The sequence below is a fragment of the Staurois parvus genome, unplaced genomic scaffold (assembly GCF_062004578.1).
Source record: "Staurois parvus isolate SC_StPar_1 unplaced genomic scaffold, SC_StPar_1.0 ptg000172l, whole genome shotgun sequence".
NCBI lineage: Eukaryota > Metazoa > Chordata > Amphibia > Anura > Ranidae > Staurois > Staurois parvus.
The window spans coordinates 11,710,460-11,729,767 of record NW_028317968.1 but is presented as its reverse complement, the minus strand read 5'-3'; the positions used below and the strand labels follow the sequence as shown (position 1 = coordinate 11,729,767).

Sequence of the window (19,308 nt, the reverse complement as noted above, 5' to 3'; positions counted from 1 at the left end):
TTTCTTTTAGGAGGGTGTGTGTGATCAGCAATATCCAGACAGAGGGTCAGGGGTCATGCAGCCTCATAGGACAGTCAGAGCATAATGAATACTCCTCCTACAAGCTTTAACCAGTTCTCGGCAGGACACTGATAGAAGTCACAAGACTGCTATATACTGCTGATGTGAAAAGATATTTAGCCCCTTTCACACATGCTGATCATTTGTCTGTTTTTTCATTCATCCATTGATGGATGAAAAACGGACATCAATGCATCTCTATGGAATCATTGATGTAAATGGATGATTATCCATTTACATCTGCATCCATCAACATCTGTTTTTTGAAATGGATCAAAGTTCTATTTTTGTTCTGTTAAAGCAGAACTTTACCCATAACAACTTGAAAAAAAATGTTTTTTTAGCAAGGAACATATATTCCACATTAATAATTATTCTCCCAAAATTATTATGTGCTGTATATTGCCTTCAGCATTGTTCCTGTTTCTTCTTGCTGGAGGATGCCATTTTGCTGAAGCCCAGAGCCCCTGATCAGCAGTAAATCGTAAATAGGAACTAAACACTTCGATTTAACAGTTTCAAAAAACAGTCACATTCCTGGAATGTGGGGTTTCCTTATCCTTGGTTCATATGTGCGGGTGGTGCAAAATCCGTGCAGCCGCACCACCCGCACAGAGGAATGTGGACCCACGGGCGGGTGCTATTAGTTTAATGGCACGCCACCCGCACTGGAAAACTCAACTGTACTGGGAACCAAGGTTCCCCTGCGGGCTGCATTTTCAGAAGAAGTGAAGGGACTTCTTCCCTGTGTGTCACGGGAGTCCATTTAAATGAATGGGCTCTCGTGCCCGCGCAAAACACGGCCCTCACGGCTGCATATATGTGATCCAGGGGTAACTGTCACATTTGCTTGTGTCCTAAACCAAACTGTCAAACCATCAAATGGCTGGTGTCATAACTGATCATATGTGCAGCATCATGGCAGATGCAGTACAAACAGAAGCTGCTTTCTTGGCTGTATAGGGGATAGGAGGGTTTAATTCTGCTTTAAGGCTACAGCAGATCGGCCTCTACAGATTCAGCAGTGCCTAAAAATGGAGAGCAACCGAGCATGTGCAGAGCAGGTGAGACACTTTATTACTGGATTTTACAAAGCATAGACACTTATTTTTCAAGGGTAAGTTCATCTTTACACAAAAAATAATCAATGCAAATTTTTTCACAGGTAAAGAAATGAGCATCTATTATTTTTTTGTGTTAGGATCCTCGAAAGCATTGCACCAGCGATCAGCAGATCGCTGATGCCATGCAGGCGTCCTTCAGACTGTCAATGTATCTGCTTGCTCGTACATCCCGTATGCAGGGCCGTCTTTAATATTGATTACTGCCACTGATGCCAGGAAAATTTCCAGTCCCACTGGCCACAGTCTGGCCCCTCTAGTCTGAAGGACAATAAAATGACCCTTTGTTTAGAAAGTTTGGAGACCCCAGGCCTAGGCGATTGCAGCTGAAGTGGGAACGGGTACCTGTCAATTTCGGGTACCCGCTCCCCAAAGGTGCCAATCCTTAATGGGGAGTGGGGGACCAGTCTTTTGGGTGTTTCTCTGCTTTAAATATGGCCCTGCCCGTGTGGGCAAGCTGATACTTATGACAGGAAGAATCCAGGAACAACCACAGCGCCGGGGTAGTTCATTGAGGAATACAACCCAACAGTCGCTAAGGCTGTCGGGACCTGTAGTCCATTCATTCACAAAGGACTGTGAATGAATTATGCGAAGCCCTGCAGGGCCACTCTGTTTTTGAAAAGTGACAGCTAGTATTGGGAAAAATCACTTCTGTGCAGGAACTTCCTGTAATGAACCAATTACTGTTGCTCTCTCTCCTTGTTTAGAATAACTTGTCTCCACCACCCCCTTGTAGTTTTTTCTGGCAGCTGTAGTAGGTAGGTTTGCTGGGCCCCTCCCACGGCTCTGCTCAGGCTATGTGCAGGACAGTGATGATGTCCCTACTTCTTTTATAAGGTAATATCTGGCTTTGCAAAGACCCCTGGTCCAGACAAAGTGGGTTTGTATCCTTTGTGACTAAAGAGGAATATATTTACATGAGCATTTTTGAGCCTGGAGCTCACTTTTAACTTATGAGGATGGGCTGTGCTCTTTCCTTAGATATATGTGCTTCCTGTGCTCTGTATACTAGAACCACACAGTTCACCATTCACTTATATCACATTGCTCTGCTACTGACCAGCATGAGGGACACAAGGCTGAAAAACGATTTGTGCAGACTCTCCTATGTCACTGGCACCTAAAAGCTGAACTGCAGCCTTCCTTGCAGTCTTGCATACTCTACAGAAGTTGTACAGGCTCCCCTCCTGCACTGAAAATGCTTACTCTGATTTCACTGTACAGTGTGAGCTTCTTACAGTGTGCATAGGAAGCTGCAGCAAGTTAGAACCCACCCCATTTCCTGGCTGCAGGACATCCAATATCCGCTAACTCTTTTTTCCTAGCCTGGTCCATCCCTTTTTTATTTATTAGATTTCAGTTCTTTCCACCATGGAAGCTCAGCGTCACCTGGGCATTGCCTAGGGCGGTCTGCGTGGAGGTGTTTCTGAAACAGGAAATGGAAGTGAGATTTCACTGCAAAAAGAAAAGATCCCTGGCAGGGGTCTTAACACTTCCTTACTCTATGCTAAACTCAAAAGTTGGTTACACGTACCCCTTTTTTTTAATTAAAATTGATCAACCAAACCTTTGTCATCACAACATTATTCAGTACTCTGTCAAACAGGCAACTGTGGGCAGGTTGTGAATCCTCTGAAGTTCTATAGTTGGCCTATGAGATCTATGTAAACTGTTTTAGTTTAGACTTTAGGATCCATGTAAATAGTTTGGTTAAGACTTTGAGATCCTTGTAAATGGGTTCGTTCAGACTTTTAGATCCATGTATATGCTTTCTTTGAGACCTTGAGATTCATGTGTGTTGTTTTGTTGAGACTTTGAGGTCCATGTAGATGGGTCAGCAACCAGTAGATCACAATCTACTAAATCCCAGAGCATCAGAGTGCAGTGCAGAAGGACTACTTGTAAAGTTGAAGCTGTAGTAGGGAGCAAGAACCGCATAAGCCAATGCCTCTTCTGTAGTGATACCAACTGCACTCTACCTCTTATCCCGGCTAGAGGTCTCCCGAGTGGTGCCAGCAGCAGGAGAGAAGAACTCTTCACAGCCAGGTGACTGGTAGATTGTGATCTGGGCTTGTTGACCCGAAATCCCAGAGCATCAGAGTGCAATGCAGAGGGACTACTTGTAAAGTTGAAGCTGTAGTAGGGAGCAAGAGTCGCATAAGCCAATGCCTCTTCTGTAGTGATACCAACTGCACTCTACCTCTTATCCCAGCTAGAGGTCTCCCGAGTGGTGCCAGCAGCAGGAGAGAAGAGCTCTTCAGGTCAGTGTGAAGCAATACACTGAGCATAACAGTCTGCTTTCACACTAATGTGCTGCGGATTACCTGTATTATGGGTGCAGTGCATCTGCGACTTTCATTGGTTAGCTGCACTTTGCCATAGACTTCTATTATATTCTGCGTGTTTTGTGCACTTTCTGAAAGGATTTGTTGTTTGGGGGGGGGGGTAAAACCCCATAGTTAAGACGTGTTTTCACCCCAACCGCACCCCCTTTAGCTGCAGTGGCCAGGGGTGTACAAGTGCCGCAGCAAGGGTTATATGCCCTGTCATGGTTGGTGGGTGTAGCACCTGCCAAGTGTGACCCATTCAAGTGAATGAGACTACTCTGTAAGTGCCCTGGAACCTTGTGCAGTACAGCAAACAAAGAGTTAAAGCAGGGAGCGTTGTGTTGCTTCTCACCACCTGCTTTAACCCCTTGGACCCTGCAGAAGCAGGCAGCTGTGGGGTGCTTGCAGAGTGGCCCCATCTACTTGAGTGGGTTGTGATTGGCAGACGGTACCACCCATAAAAGCAGCAGGGGGTTAATTCATGTTGCGGTACGTGTGCACCTTTGGCTGCGGCCTCAGCAGCTACTGGGGGTAGGCATTAGGAGTGATAAAATTGCAGGGTTATGTGTGTATGAGCCCTAAGGGTGCTTCTGCCGAATGCAACTAAGGGCTCATTCACTGTTCACTTCAGGCACTGCTGCGCCTCTGAAAAGTTATCTGAGTGTGTTTGAGAGGTGGTGATGAGGCGATATGTTGTCTCCTCACCACCTGATTTAAACCCATGATTGTCGTGCAATGCACTTGCTGCGACCCGATAGTACAGCGATTAGCGGTTTAAATCGGGTGGAAGTGTGCGTCACTGTGCCCGGTGATCTTTGACTTCTCCCATGTTGTTCAGGTAGATCTACACCTGTTTGTTTGCCCCTGTTGTAGATGGCTTTGTTGAGGCCCTTGTAGATGGTTTTGTTGAGGCCCTTGTAGATGGTTTTGTTGAGGCCCTTGTGGATGGTTTTGTTGAGGCCCTTGTGGATGGTTTTGTTGAGGCCCTTGTGGATGGTTTTGTTGAGGCCCTTGTGGATGGTTTTGTTGAGGCCCTTGTGGATGGTTTTGTTGAGGCCCTTGTGGATGGTTTTGTTGAGGCCCTTGTGGATGGTTTTGTTGAGGCCCTTGTGGATGGTTTTGTTGAGGCCCTTGTGGATGGTTTTGTTGAGGCCCTTGTGGATGGTTTTGTTGAGGCCCTTGTGGATGGTTTTGTTGAGGCCCTTGTGGATGGTTTTGTTGAGGCCCTTGTGGATGGTTTTGTTGAGGCCCTTGTGGATGGTTTCGTTGAGGCCCTTGTGGGTGGTTTCGTTGAGGCCCTTGTGGGTGGTTTCGTTGAGGCCCTTGTGGGTGGTTTCGTTGAGGCCCTTGTGGGTGGTTTCGTTGAGGCCCTTGTGGGTGGTTTCGTGCAGACTTTTAGATGCTTGTAAACTCTTTCAGTACAAATGGATATCAAAAATATAAGCATAGCTCTCCAAAATCAGGTCTTGTGCTGCTTTTTTGAGCTGTTTTACCATTTAAACTTTGTCCTCAATTTTTGCTAATAATGTTTTGACCTATTTCTTTCTAATGTTCTGAAATTGTAATCCATGGAGCGATACTGACAGTTTGTACTATAGTTAAGTGTTCTTGCAAGAACACTTATTGTTATCTCACAAATATATTCTTATAGCTAAATTTTCCACGCTAACTCCTCCCACAGTTTTTACACTACAAAGACAAGTAATATATCAAAACATGCGGATTGTTCTCGATTGGATTGCTATTACTTTGTGGAATGTTTCGCCGAATGGTTCACAAAATATCTCTGTTTTTGTGGTGAAATTTTCCCATAGGAATGAATGGAGCAACTTCAGTGGGAGCTGACAAAACTAGAGTGTGGAAGGAAAAATCAGGACATGATTTCTAAACTGCCATCACTCCCTCATTTTCAAGCCCACCTACACATATCTTATATCAAAATGTTCAGCTATACCTGCTGCCACTAAAAATGTCCACGGCTAAGCCATAGTCCTGATAGTTTTCACAATATGACCTTTTGTTTGCAACTCACGCCGCCCATTGACTTTCATTGAAACTTCACTCACAGCCACCTGAAATTTAAAGGGACGTTTTTAAACTGCGACTGTGCCTTCATTTTTAATATTTCAGAGACATACTATGCATCAAAATGTAGGTCTGGGTCTTGTGATTCACAATATAAAGCTTTTCACTGTAGGATTTATAGTTTTAAAACTACAACCATTTGAAGATGGTAACCACCAGTGAAGTGAGAAAGTTGGAGCAGTGTGTTTATAAAAGCTCTTCTCGGCTTGCTGTGAGTGAGTTGCCATAGCAACCGAAGGTGAGTCACCAGGAAGCAGAGTGACCAAAGCTACAGTGTGAGCTGCAAAATAAAAGTTGAAATGCATTTCTTCATGCTTGCCATGTGCGCTGTTTACATTTGATCAATCACTTGGTTAGGGTTGGATGCAAGAACACTTCACACAATTTCCCCAGAAATTGTACCTTTTCTAGTTTTTATTTATTCTTTCAGGTATACCAAGGCTTGGATATTATCACAAATAAAGTGACCTCTGAGGAGCAGCAACTCTGCAAACATCACATGATTAGCTTTGTGGATCCTCTTGTCACCAATTTTACAGTTGTCGATTTCCGGAATAAAGCTATTGCTCTGATATCCTTTTTGTTAGCACATGCTATGCAGGCTTAAGCTGGACATAGATTGAAAAAAACAAAACGGGCTTGTTGGAAAAAATTTTTTGGATTAACGCTGATTGGTGTGTTCTAACAGTAGAGGAATCCCTACTGTCAGAATATAACACAGAGGGGAGGATTCCTCCATCCACCTCACTTGTGTAGGGGGGGGGGGGGGGCGGGAGATAATCTGTTCAATTGTTTTGTTTTTCGTTTTATGTTTTTGTGTTTGATCAGATGCACAAAGCAATGCCATATGTTTATGGGAGATGTTTTAACTGCCTAAGAATTCATTCTGTGACTCCAATGTTGTGATAGAGACCTCCCTGCTGGCCAGGACAGCTTGGTCATAAACCTCTACTGTTGCAGCAACAGCACAGCTTGGTCAGGAACAATAGGCCAAAACACATCCCTGGCCTGTGAACTCGCCAATAAATTTACTCTGTCGCTAGGCATACAGTTTTGAGAAGAAGCCTACCAGTCTCATGGCCAGTGACTCCTATCCTTTCTTAAAGAGATGCGGCTTCCACAGCACTTTCAGCACTTGAGATGCTTCTAGGTATGTTTGGTGCATGGTTGCTGTCTGCATCCTGTGAGTCCAGGGCTCAGACAGTCCCAGAAATAGGTCAGATGCAGGGGCGGACTGACAACTCATGGGGCCCCCAGGCAATAGGGGATCATGGGGCCCCTGTGTCCTTGCCCAAACTCAAAAAAGGTACCAGGGGCATCTCATGGGGCCCCCTACTGACCCCGGGCCCTCGGGCAGTGCCTGAGTTTCCAAATGGTCAGTCCGCCCCTGGTCAGATGTATGAAACCTTTTGTTTTGCAATCTACTTCTTTTTTTAAAAAAAAATTGGGTAGCGACAGTTATTTTAAGACTAAAGGCAAAACGTTTTTTTTTGGTTGGTTTTGGACACAGTGGAGATGAGGATTAGAACACCTATCCGGTTTTCATTGCAGTCTGTGCCCCTGTTAGGGAAATTTACTATTTGTCCTGTTTACTATTATTGAAAGTGAAAGAAACCCCAGATTTGGGTTGTCCCTAGAAAAGTAATAAGGGGAAATTTTCCAAGAGGGACACTTGTTCTGGTGACCTGGGGGTCCCCAAGGAATTCCCTTAATTTGCAGAGATTTTCTCACTTCCTGTTTTGGTTATGGAACAGCAAGTGAAGGTGAATCTCCCCAATGGGACACGGATGGCAAAAAAGAAACTGACAGAGGTTATAACCCTCCCTTACTCTTTCCAAAATGGGGGGGGGGGAAAAAGGTTTGCCTATAGTTCTACTTTATCCGCTTTCTGACCGCCCTATAGCAGAAATACTGCTACAGGGTGGCATGGGTGTGCAAAATCTTGTGTGTATATACGAGATTTTGCATTTCCAAATAGGAGGCTCGTGCACTCCCTACCCTCACCAACATTCGCGGCTGTCAATCACCAGGTCCCGGTTGGTGATTACTCACCGGCGCCCAGTGGTTCCCAAGGATCTCTGATGGGGAGGAGAACTGTTTGTAAACAAAACAGTTTTCCTCCCTGTCAGCTTGTGCACACTGCTTTGCATGGCTATCCACAGCACAGCCATACAAAGAAGTGTGCTTACAGTGAAGCACAAACACACAGTCCCATAGTAAAACACACCCAGCACACAGTTAACCCTTTGATCTCCCCTCATGTTGACCCCTTCCTGCTCAGTGCCATTAGTACAGTGTCAGCGTGTGTGGTGTTTTTTTTTTTTATTGGTGTCACTTGGGATGTCAGTGACACCAAGTCTGTTCCTCCTAGTGTCAGAATGCCCACCACAGTCCCGCAATAAGTCGCTGATCGCTGCAATTATTAGTTAAAAAAAACTATATACCGCCATTTGTGAACGCTGTAACTTTCATATAAACCAATCTACACATATTGGGATTGTTTTAGCAAAGACATGTAGCAGAATACATTTGTGGCCTAAATTTATAACGAAATTTGATTTTTTTTTTCCATTTTTTTTTCCATTTTTTTTACTGGATATGTTTAATAGCAAAAAGTAAAAAATATTGTTTTTTTTTTTTCTCAAAATTGTTGGTCTTTTTTTTTTTAATAGCGCAAAAAAATGAATGCACAGGCGATCAAATACCACTGAAAGAAAGCTCAATTTGTGGGAAAAAAAGGATGTAAATTTTATTTGGGTGCTGTGTTGCATGACCGCGCAATTTTCATTTAAAATAACTCAGCGCTGTAACGCATAAAATGGCCTGGTCAGGAAGATGGGTAAATCCTCTGGAGGGCAAGTGGTTAAAAATCAAAAGCACAACAATGAGGTCCTTATTCTGCTTACTCTATTCTCTCTTCCCAGCAACATGTTCAACATGTAAATGGGTACTAGTGCTTAACTTCCTGCTGCTCATCTAAGTACTGATGCGTAGTGGATTACAAACGGATGATATCAAGTCAGCTTCTGGTATTTCACAAGTTGTATTTTAAAAAAAATACATGTTACCTAGGTTCATATTTGTGCTTTGTGGGAATGCATGCAAAATCATATGCATTCCTGCAATTCACAAAAAAAGTGAAAGTGCATCCTAAATCTTTGGATCCGGTACCAGAATTTGCATTTCGGTGCACCACTAGTACTTGCCTATAACCTGCAGCTCTGCGCCCTTGTGTCAGAGCAACTGCTGCAAGGGAAATGAAGGGAGCACTGACATGACTGGGCCATGGGCACCTGAGTGAGGTCATGGCTCCATGAATTCAAAGCTTCTGTCAAGTGCTCTTTTCAATGTACTTCTGGACTTCCTAAAGACGCCGCTCTGGTGAAATGTATGTTGATGCACAGGGACCGCTACTTCTGGTTCTTATATGACATCATGTCCAGCCTAGGAGAAAGAGGCTTGGAGTGCATGCCAGCCAATAGGGGCGGTGCGGTGAGATGATTCACATACATACTTTATACACTGGTGCCTGTATTCTAGGCACTGTAATATGTGAGTGTTTATACTTTGTATCTGATTCATTCATATTCAATAAATACTACACTAAGATGCTTTCAAGTGGATATCGCTCTCTTTATCACTGGGTATGTCTGAGTGAGCCAACTTAAGGAAGGAGGATCTGGGGATCATCTTGGAGAAAGAACCCTTGGGAGAAGTAGCATTGTTTGACCTACCTGTAAAAATGGGTCATAATCCTCTGGTGAGTGTGCATTCTTTCTACCATCACAAGTGGTGAAAAAGCTGGGAGTTTGTTTTGCTACCAAATATTCACTCAAAGGATCCACATGTCGCAGCGTGCTGTGGGGAAATTGCACATCATTGGACTTTTTTAAAAAAAATTTAAGTTGATTGTATAACATTTGAATGATGTTTGCTAATTTAGATATAATGAATTAAGCAAGTACCTTATCTTTAATAAGTTTACTTTTTAGTGTATTTGCACTTAAAGGGGCAGCTGCATATTTAATTTTGGTAAAATAGGTTTACACGGTTTAAATGATTTTTTTAGTTTTCACTTTTATGATGAAAGGGAGGTGCCATTATAGTGGTTGAATTTTTGTTTTGCATGTTTTTGAGGTGCCATAAAAAATGAATGGCACACAATCGTGTGTTGCATTTTGCCGTGATTATTATTCTTATACAGTATTTATATTGCGCCAATAGTTCACTCAGAGCTGTACATTACAATGGGAGATAATACATGAGACAGTGCAATACAATGCGATACACGAGAGGGCCCTGCCTCTTGGAGCTTACAATCTAGTAGGGAGGGGATAGTGGTACGGGAGGAAAAGCTGTGGGGGATGGAGTGGTAGGAAGAGTGGAGGAGATTGGCAATTAGCAGGGGGCGGGGTAGGCTTCCCTGAAGAGGTGGGTTTTCAGGGTACACCTAAAGGAGAGGAGAGTAGGTGATAGTCTGATGGATTGGGGTAGGGAGTTCCAGAGGATGGGTGATGCCCTGGTGAAGTCCTGGAGGCGGGCATGGGAGGAGGAGACCAGGGGACTAGAGAAAAGGAGGTCTTGTGAGGAGCGGAGAGTGCGTTTTGGGTGGTATTTGGATATTAGGTCGGTGATGTAGTTTGGGGCAGTATTATAGACAGCTTTGTATATCAGTGTTAGCATTTTGAATTTGATCCATTGGGCAATCGGAAGCCAATGGAGAGATTGGCAGAGGGGGGTGGCGGAAACGGAGCGATTGGTAAGGTGGATGAGTCTGGCAGCCGTATTAAGGATCGTCTGAAGCGGGGATAGCCTGTGGTGAGGGAGGCCAGTGAGGAGGGAGTTGCAGTAATCTAGTCGTGATATAATGAGGGAGTGGATGCGTTGCTTAGTGGTTTCTGGGGTTAGGAATGGGCGTATTTTGACGATGTTGCGGAGGTGGAGTCTGCATGAGTTTGTTAGCGATTGGACTTAGGGCTGGAAGGATAGATTGGAGTCAAGAATGACACCAAGTACTGTGGCTTGCGGGGTGGGCTTGATGATGGCATTGTTGGACGTGATGGAGAAGTCAGTGGGGGGGGGGGGGTGCGCAGGCCGGGGGGAAAACTAGGAGATCGGTTTTGGAGAGGTTCAGTTTAAGGAAGTGGAGCGACATCCAATCTGATATGTCGTTCAGTAGGCTAGTGATTCGGGCGGAGACTGAGGGGATGAGGTGAGGGGTCGAGAGATAGATTTGCGTGTCGTTGGCATAGAGGTGGTAGTTGAAGCCGTGGGAGTGTTTGCCAAGGGAGGAGGTGTAGATGGAGAAGAGAAGGGGCCCAAGGACAGAGCCTTGAGGGACCCCGACAGAGAGGGGGAGTGAGGGGGAGGTGGTAGCATTATAGGTAACGCTGAAGGAGCGTTGTGATAGGTAGGACAAGAGCCAGGAGAGAGCAGAGTCTCTGAGTCCAAGAGAATGTAGTTTTTTTGAGGAGGAGGGGGTGGTCGACTGTGTTGAAAGCCGCGGAGAGGTCAAGGAGTAGGAGCACTGAATAGTGGCCATTAGCTTTGGCGGTTAGCAGGTCGTTGGTGAGTTTAAGTAAGGCAGTTTCGGTGGAGTGTAGGGGACGGAGGCCAGAATGTAGGGGGTCCAGGAGGTGGTTGTTGTTGAGGTGGGAGGGAGCTTAGGCGATTGTAGACTAGGCGCTCAAGGAGTTTGGATGTAAATAGCAGCAGGGAGATGGGTCTAAGGTTGTTTGGGTCAGTGGGGTCCAGGGAGGGCTTTAAGTATGGGAGTGATGTGCACGTGCTTCAGAGGGGAGGGGAATGCGCCGGAAGAGAGGGAGAGATTAAAGATGTGGGGGATTACAGTGCGATGTGGAATCGCTGAAATTCCGCCTGTGATTCCAAATTGCCAGATGTGAGTGGAGCCTTACCGTTTTCTTTAATTGCAGATGTGCAGTAATCAATGTAAAGTCTTGGCATCTAATAGCTGGGAAGACTTCACTCCCCTACATACTGTATATATGGGAGTTGTCGTCTGTGACAGACCAATGGCTAAAGACAAATGACATTGAATCCAGAAAAATACAAGTAGAGAATTGGAGCAATGAGGGGACGCACAGACCTTGCATAGCTAGAGTTATGGCACAAAATCTTGGGTTCACATAAATTTTTTAATAATTCTACATTCATTACTAGCAATTAAACTCCTTAATTCAATGCAAAAATTGAAGATATATTTTCCAGAGACAAAATCCCAATTGTTGTGGGAGGAACAAACTATTACATAGAGTCGCTCCTGTGGAAAGTCTTAGTTGATGTGGTGAGTATCTGCTGTTTTTTGACACTTTCTTTATTGAAACTGGGGAAAAGGCAGAGTACAACCAATTACAATCTAGCTCCGCTCAACAAAGGGTGATTGCTAACACTAGATTGGATGCTGTGGGAAACATGCCTAGTTCCTAATTTTTATTTTTTCAGAGTTTTCACGATGATGTGCTTTTGTTATGTCCATGGAGCACATGACTATTCAAACCGCACACAAATGCATATTTAAAACATTTAGTCAAATCAAACCCAAACAAAAACCCATCCATTAGAGCTGATAAACACGTGCGGTGCGGATTGAAGCTCAGTTTTCACAGCTAATTGACACAGTAGTTGTTCAGGTCAGGTTTACATCAGGTTCGGGACAGGTTCCGATCAGGATTTTATCCTGTTCACACGTGCAGTTTATAAACGGTTCCCAAAGTCAATAGCCTGTAATCCATACCTGAACCGGACTGCACTGCTCAGAAATCCGACAGCGCTTTTTTTCAATCTGCGCTTAATACGCAATGAATCCGCGCTGCCAGTGCACCGGACATGTGAATAGACACCATAGGGAGCAATGTTATTTCACGTCATGCAGATTGAATGTGGTTCAAACCACTTCCAATCAGCATTTGTGAACCGGCACTTAGTCTGCAAATAAGCTCAATAACTGGGTAATGCTGCAATGACTTGGTCACTATTCATTGACCATTTTTCTATGATCTTAACATTAGGAAATACTATAGGGAAAAGTGCTATATGCATGACAGTGATATGAAAATACTACATAATATGATATGCTGAAAGTCCCAAATATGTATGTGATAACCTGTATAATAGAGGGATGTGTATTGCAGTTTGACTGGTGGAGCAGCAGATTCCTCACATACCACAACACCAACCTGTTCATCAAGTGGTGGCGCAGTAATCTGTAATGGGGTTTTAAAGTTCTTTAGCACATATGTGAGTGATGTCACCCAGCTGGCGGAAGTGATGTATTTGGTACGTAGTGTCCAGCATGCCTCTGTTCAATTTAGCAGAATTGAGGGGCAGAGCAAATACCCAGTTGAAGGCATAGCCCTCTCACACAGGGAGTAACTTGAAAGACATTGTTACAAATTATATTGGCAATTGGCTATTACCAACGACAGACAAAATATGTAACAAAATGTATTTGTATGTATGTGCTTTCATCGTGTTGCTGTACAAGTCTTGTCACAAAAGTATCAATTCAAATAAATAATGTAGGCACACATAATAATGTCTATTGTGTTAAAATGGATGTTTGTGGTACAAATAATAACAAAATAACTATTATTGTTATGGCCACAAAGTATTGACCTCAATAAGCATTGCCTATAGAAATCTTTTATGGTATCTGTGTTGTTGTGTGTGTGTTTTTTTTTTTTTAATGTGCCAGCATCCTATTTGTTTAAATGTAATACTTTTGTTGCCATAGAAATGTTGTAACTTATGATGCACATGCATAAATTGGAAAGCAACTACTATTACTCATGACAGACAAGACATGTAACAATGTAATGTATAATAACATCCTCCTGTGAGAGGATTGCAGTGCCTTCTAATAGGTGTTTGCCCCATCTCTTTATCCTGTTGCGTTCCACTAGATAGAATGCTGTCGTGCTGGGCAATGTAACTACTACATCATTTCCTCCAGCTGTTCTAATATGCCAACAGAGTGGGTTACTTTGCGCACGCATCCGCCAAGGGGCGGATCGATACGTCACCATTCCTGAAAAAGCTAGTGGCACTACAGTATGCGTGGAGCAGGGGCGGACTGACAACTCACGGGGCCCCCAGGCAATTGTGAATCTTGGGGCCCCTGTGTCCTTGCCCACACTCAAAACACACCCAAAAAAGCCTATAAAAGGTACCAGGGGCATTTTATGGGGCCCCCTACTGACCCCGGGCCCTCATGCTCGAATGGCCAGTCTGCCCCTGGCGTAGAGTCTGCTGTTCCACCAGTCAAACTACATTGGACGCTGTCGGATTTAGCTACCTAAAAGTCACCATCCTGCTATTATACAGGGTGTCTCACATAGACTTGGGGCTTTTGGCATATCGTTATGTAGTATTTTGATATCACTGTCATGCACATATCACTTATCCCATGGTATGATCATGGAGCATTTTCAATTATTTCAGGTACTTATATAGCGCCATCAATTTATGCAGTGCTTTACATATATATTGTACTTTTCACATTAGTCCCTAACCCTCAAGGGGTGTACAATCTAAGGTCCCTAACTTACATTCATACATACACATACTAGGGCCAATTTAGACAGGATCCAATTAACCTACCAGCATGTCTTTGGAGTGTGGGAGGAAACCGGAGTACCCGGAGGAAACCCACGCAGACACAGGGAGAACAGGCAGGTAGTGCCGTGGTTGGGATTCGAACCAACGACCCTAGTACTTGCCAGGCGGAAGTGCAAACCATTTAGCCACTGTGCATTCTTCAATGCTCAGGTTATTCGAGCATAGAATTTCTATGGAGTGTTCCGGTAGCTGGTTGTTGAGCTTATTTTGCAGACTGACAGATGGGTTTTTGCTTGGGGTTAGTGTTAAGGCCCCGTGCACATGTTTTTTTATTTCTAGGGGTGCCTAGCATTTTTTTTCCCTACCTCCAAACTCCCCTGCATGTTAGCCTTTGTGTCCATGCATACAAACTTTTAGAGGCAGAAAAAAACCAGCTGCAAGTGAGTCCAGGAGCAGCAGAGTTTTGGCAGAAAAAAATGCTTGATGTTTCTAAAAGCATGTCAACGCTAGGCACGTTTAGCGCTAGATCGTTGAAATTATTTATTCTGGCCAATGACCTGAATTAACGCTTAACTCGGGTAAACGCATTACACACTTTTACAAGCATCAGGTGCCAAAGTGCTGCTGCCAGGAGGAGTGGCTTCTAGGAAAGTTAGAAAAACTGTGTGTGTGTCCTAAATGTTTAAAATGATGCATTTATATGCTATTTGAATAGTGCTCCTCCTTGGGAGATAGGTGGTTCTAATAAGAATAACATATTTTTCACAACACCAGATTTATCCTCCGCTGTGCAAACATTTTTCTGATTTTCAGGAATATTTTTCTGTTTATGCTTTTGGTCATGTGATGTTGCATATGTTCTATTTACAGGGATCCCCATCTGCAGTAAAAAAAAGTGATGAAGGTGATGCATTTCAGATTGTAACTGACAGGAAGTTAGAACTGATGAAACTAGATGGCTATGAGCTCCACGCACAACTAAAGGAGGTGGACCCAGAGATGGCAGCAAAACTGCATCCAAATGATAAAAGGAAACTTGCAAGGTGGGCATATGGAACAAAAATACTTCAGGCCTTGATCTGCGTAGTGTTAGCTTAATGTAAAATGAAACCATACACATGTACAGCAGTTTGTTCTTTATAGGGTAGTGATGGGGGCTGTAAATGTTTCCTGTGCTTTCATAATGGGAAACCCTCAAAACATAAATTACCTGATAGATTTATGGAGCCTTAATTAGTAATGGTTAGGTGAACAGTGCCGTTTTATGAAGTATACCATTCGTGTTATGCAGTTCACCTCCCTTTTTAAAGTGACCTAGCAAAGTACAAATTTTTCAATGCCAGGAAATCACTGGGAAACTACAGCATGCTCATGCTAGAAGAGAAGATTTGGAGGTTCCTTTCTGCTGCCCTGGCAGTGACATGACCAGTTAGGTTGGAAGGAGATGCTTTCTACAAACCTAAGTTGCCATCACACGATCTAATATACTGTGTTGGCTGTTGAAGTAAAAATCATTTAAAGTGTTACTAAACCCAGGACCCTGCATTTACTATATCTGGTCTCCCACAGTACACAACATGGAAGAGCAATTATTTTAGTAAATATAAACTGCTAAATACCTTTTCTCATCTGCAGTTAGAGCAGTCTTGTGACTTCTATCAGTGTCCAGCAGAGCACTGGTTAAAGCTTGGAGGAGTTTTCATTTTTCTCTAAGAGAATGCAGAACACCTGACCTCTGTTTGGACAGTGCTGATTGGCCCTGTGCTGATGATCACATGCACCCCCCCCCCCTCTATTGCAATACGCACTAAACTGAGCATGTGCAGAGTGACTCCACATGATCAGTCTTATCAGGAGATAAGAGGGGGGCACTGGAAGAAGGGGAGGATCAGAGAAGTCAGGATCAAACATCCTTTTTACACAATGCAGAGGATTAACCCCTTAGTTTCCACAGTGAGTATAACAAGCATGCTTTACTGCATATACAGACTGATTTTTCTGTTGTGGGTTTAGTAACACTTTAACTGAATATATTTTGTGAACTGGTGCAGTTTGCATTGGTGAAATTCAAAGCAGAGTAACCCATGACAACACAATTTTAGTTTTTAGAATTAGATCTTTTAAAGATGGATTCAGATATTTTTTTAAAATGAACTTTGCCAGTTTGCACATTATTCCTTGTGGATTAAGTCTAATTTATGTAAGTAAGAAAACACACAAGCATTCGATAGTGTCTCTTAAACCTCAGTAGATTTTTTTTTTCTTTTTATAATCGTGAGTTTCTATAGGTTATGATTTTCAACTGATTTTTGTTTGCAAATGCCTTTAAAGTACATTTTTTATTTAGCAAAAATGCTTTATGTTCTTATACTCCAGCTGTATGTGCTGGCATTGATGAGTACCCACCACCCCCCTCATCACAAGTGTCCTCACAAAGACTTGTAGTGCAGCAGAGAGAATCTGACCAGTTCCATTATAGTACCCTAGCTAGTGGGATCAGATTTAGTGTCTGTTAAAGCCACATTGCAACTGCGGTAAAATGAAGTGGGGGTAAGACTGTAGAAATCAGACATTTTCCTAATAGCCACACAGTTTTTTGTGACTTCAGTAAACCTTACCTTTTTACAAATGCTTGTTTCAAATCCAAATATAATCTCTATGAACAAATCTCTATAATAAAGAATCTGTACCAAATTTGATAAATATCTGTTTGGAAAAGACCCATGAAAGTCCTATGTGGGTTAAGCATATCCTGAACATAGGATATATTCATTGAAGTCAGATCACATTGTGTATACAAAGGCTTTTCTAAAGGCTTCTATTGCATCTCCAAATCTAGGAGTATACAAATGTGCTGCCTCCTTTGTGTAATCTTCACTATTGTGCCCATTGTAGAGAAATAGTGGAAAAGCAAGTCTGGTAGCATACTTTCTAGCAAGAGCTGACTTGTTTGTAACCTATTTAAGACATCTTTGCAGTGTGTACTTGTACTTCTCCCTTTTCTAGGGCTGCTGAGAAATTTCTGCAGCTCATCTCAATTGATGCTGAGCTCTGTTAGTAGGGGGTAAAGTGCCTGATGATGACCCAGTGACAGTGTGTCTGCCATGCAGGAGCCTGCAGGTGTTTGAGGAGTCTGGCTTTCCCCATACCGAACACCTTAGACGACAGCAGGAAGATGATGGAGGTGGTCCCCTAGGAGGGGCCTTAAGGTATCCAAACCCTTGCATCTTTTGGCTACATTCAGATCAGGAAGGTAAGTCTGTCCTACACTTCCTAAGACTGAAATTTTTTTATTCTTTTCAGGAACTAATGTAAACAGTTTCTCATCACATTTTTTGTTACAGTACTTAATACCAGGCTGAGTGCCAGGGTTGATGAGATGTTGCAGATGGGACTGATAAAGGAACTACAAGACTTTCACGAGCGCTACAATGCAAAGCTTGTTGCACAATCTGGGTAGGTGTGGCACAACACTTTAAAATCATGAGTGCTTGATTTTGTGTTTTTTTTTTTTTTTTTTTTTTTTAAATTACAAATATAGATATATTAAGATCATATAGGCACAGGAGTAGAGTGGACATTTGTTTGAGAACATCCTTTGACCTTTAGTAACACAGCTAATAGAGCAGTGGCCAATCACAATTTCAAAATGGAATGAAGGCACATTCATGAATATTTTTTTTTTTTTTTGGTTGTTATTGGGGATGCACCAATGCCTTTTCTTTTTGTTTGTCTTTATTTTAGCAAGTAAGAGTACCGACACGTGGTGTGTGTTTTTTTTTTTTTTTTTTTTTTTAACTCACTAATGCCACTTACCAATACCTGCCTGCAACTGTTTTCTTTACATTCCAGCTGTCAGCAGGGGTACCCCGCTGAAAGCTAAAGGAGTGATCGGTTGTTAAGGACTTGGGGGGGGGGGGGGGGGTACTCTTTAACCACTTCGGCTCTCACACCTGTTCACCCCTTATGGACCAGAGCAATTTTTTTACATTTCTGCTATGGACCTGTTTATTTGGTGATAACTTTGTCATTTCTGAAAGGAGCAGTACAGCTAAGGCATTTTTGGCTGTGCTATTCATGTGGGTCACAGGATTGCAGTTCGTTCTGCACTCCTGTGACTCGTTTTCAGCAGACAATGGGCTGATGCCCGCTGGCTGCTGACGTCACTCAGGTGGACCAGGCTGGGTGAGGTGCTGAGAAGCTGAGCCAACTATTCCCTCCCCCTCCACAGCCCAGCGCTCCAGTGAGCGCAGGGGTGGCAGAGCAGAGAACGGTGACTGACCGTCACCGCTCTCTTCTCAAAGGTCTCATCCTTTTTTTAAATCCTATAATTCTCTTTTAAGGTAACAACGTAATGCATATATTGGGTTTTTTTTTTCCTTAAGGACAAACAAGGCTTTCCTTTTTGTTAATATTTTCTTGCAACAATTATATAACAATTGCTTAGACAATTAAAAGTAACGAAACTAAATGAAAACGCACTTTCTTTTTTTGAGTGATGTTCGTTAACATCTGGGCAGGTTAACATATGGGGTGATCAAAGGGTTAATGATGCGCTGTTTTGTGCTCACTGTGTGCAGTTTTACTAGGGGATGTGCTGCTTTCTATCTCTCTGCAAAGCAGAGACCCGGTGATTGACATCTCCAGGAGCTATTGACAGTGCGGGTAGGTCAGCACACGCCCCCTACCCGGTAATGCAAAAACATATTTATATGTGATTTTGCACAGCGGGGCCACCCTGTAGCAGTATGTCTGCTAAAGGGCGGCTCTTAAATGGTTAAATTTCAGTTAACATATCCAATACTTTTCCCTGTTTCATTCCATTTTATTACATGTAACTTAATTTCTGAACTGATTTGTTTTGGTTTCTTTTGTATGTATGGATTGCATGGGTTGTTACAGAGGTGAAAATTTCATGTCAATAGCACCTTTTAGAAATATATGTTTACTGAGAAAAATGGTGACGTGTTCAATACTTATTTTACCCGCTATATGTTTAAAGGTGTAATAATAAATATTAACAAACGAAGCAAACAAAAAAAGAAAGTTTTAATCGTTTATAAAATAGAAATGGAAAAAAAAAACCAGCAGGAAAATAACAATTAGTGGTTCTAAAGGCTCAAGGTTTTTTACCT

General features: G+C 43.0%; 1 protein-coding gene across 2 annotated transcripts in view; it reads left to right on the top strand.

The window, feature by feature from the left end:
* Window positions 1-19,308, top strand: part of TRIT1 (tRNA isopentenyltransferase 1) — a 36,584-nt gene that overhangs the window by 4,158 nt on the left and 13,118 nt on the right. For both annotated transcript variants that reach the window (XM_089676686.1, XM_089676687.1), the window contains exons 2-6: window positions 6,027-6,169; window positions 11,807-11,900; window positions 15,044-15,216; window positions 17,284-17,426; window positions 17,518-17,629. In XM_089676686.1, coding sequence (XP_089532812.1) covers window positions 6,027-6,169; window positions 11,807-11,900; window positions 15,044-15,216; window positions 17,284-17,426; window positions 17,518-17,629 — 665 coding nt within the window. The remainder of the gene's footprint in view (window positions 1-6,026; window positions 6,170-11,806; window positions 11,901-15,043; window positions 15,217-17,283; window positions 17,427-17,517; window positions 17,630-19,308) is intronic.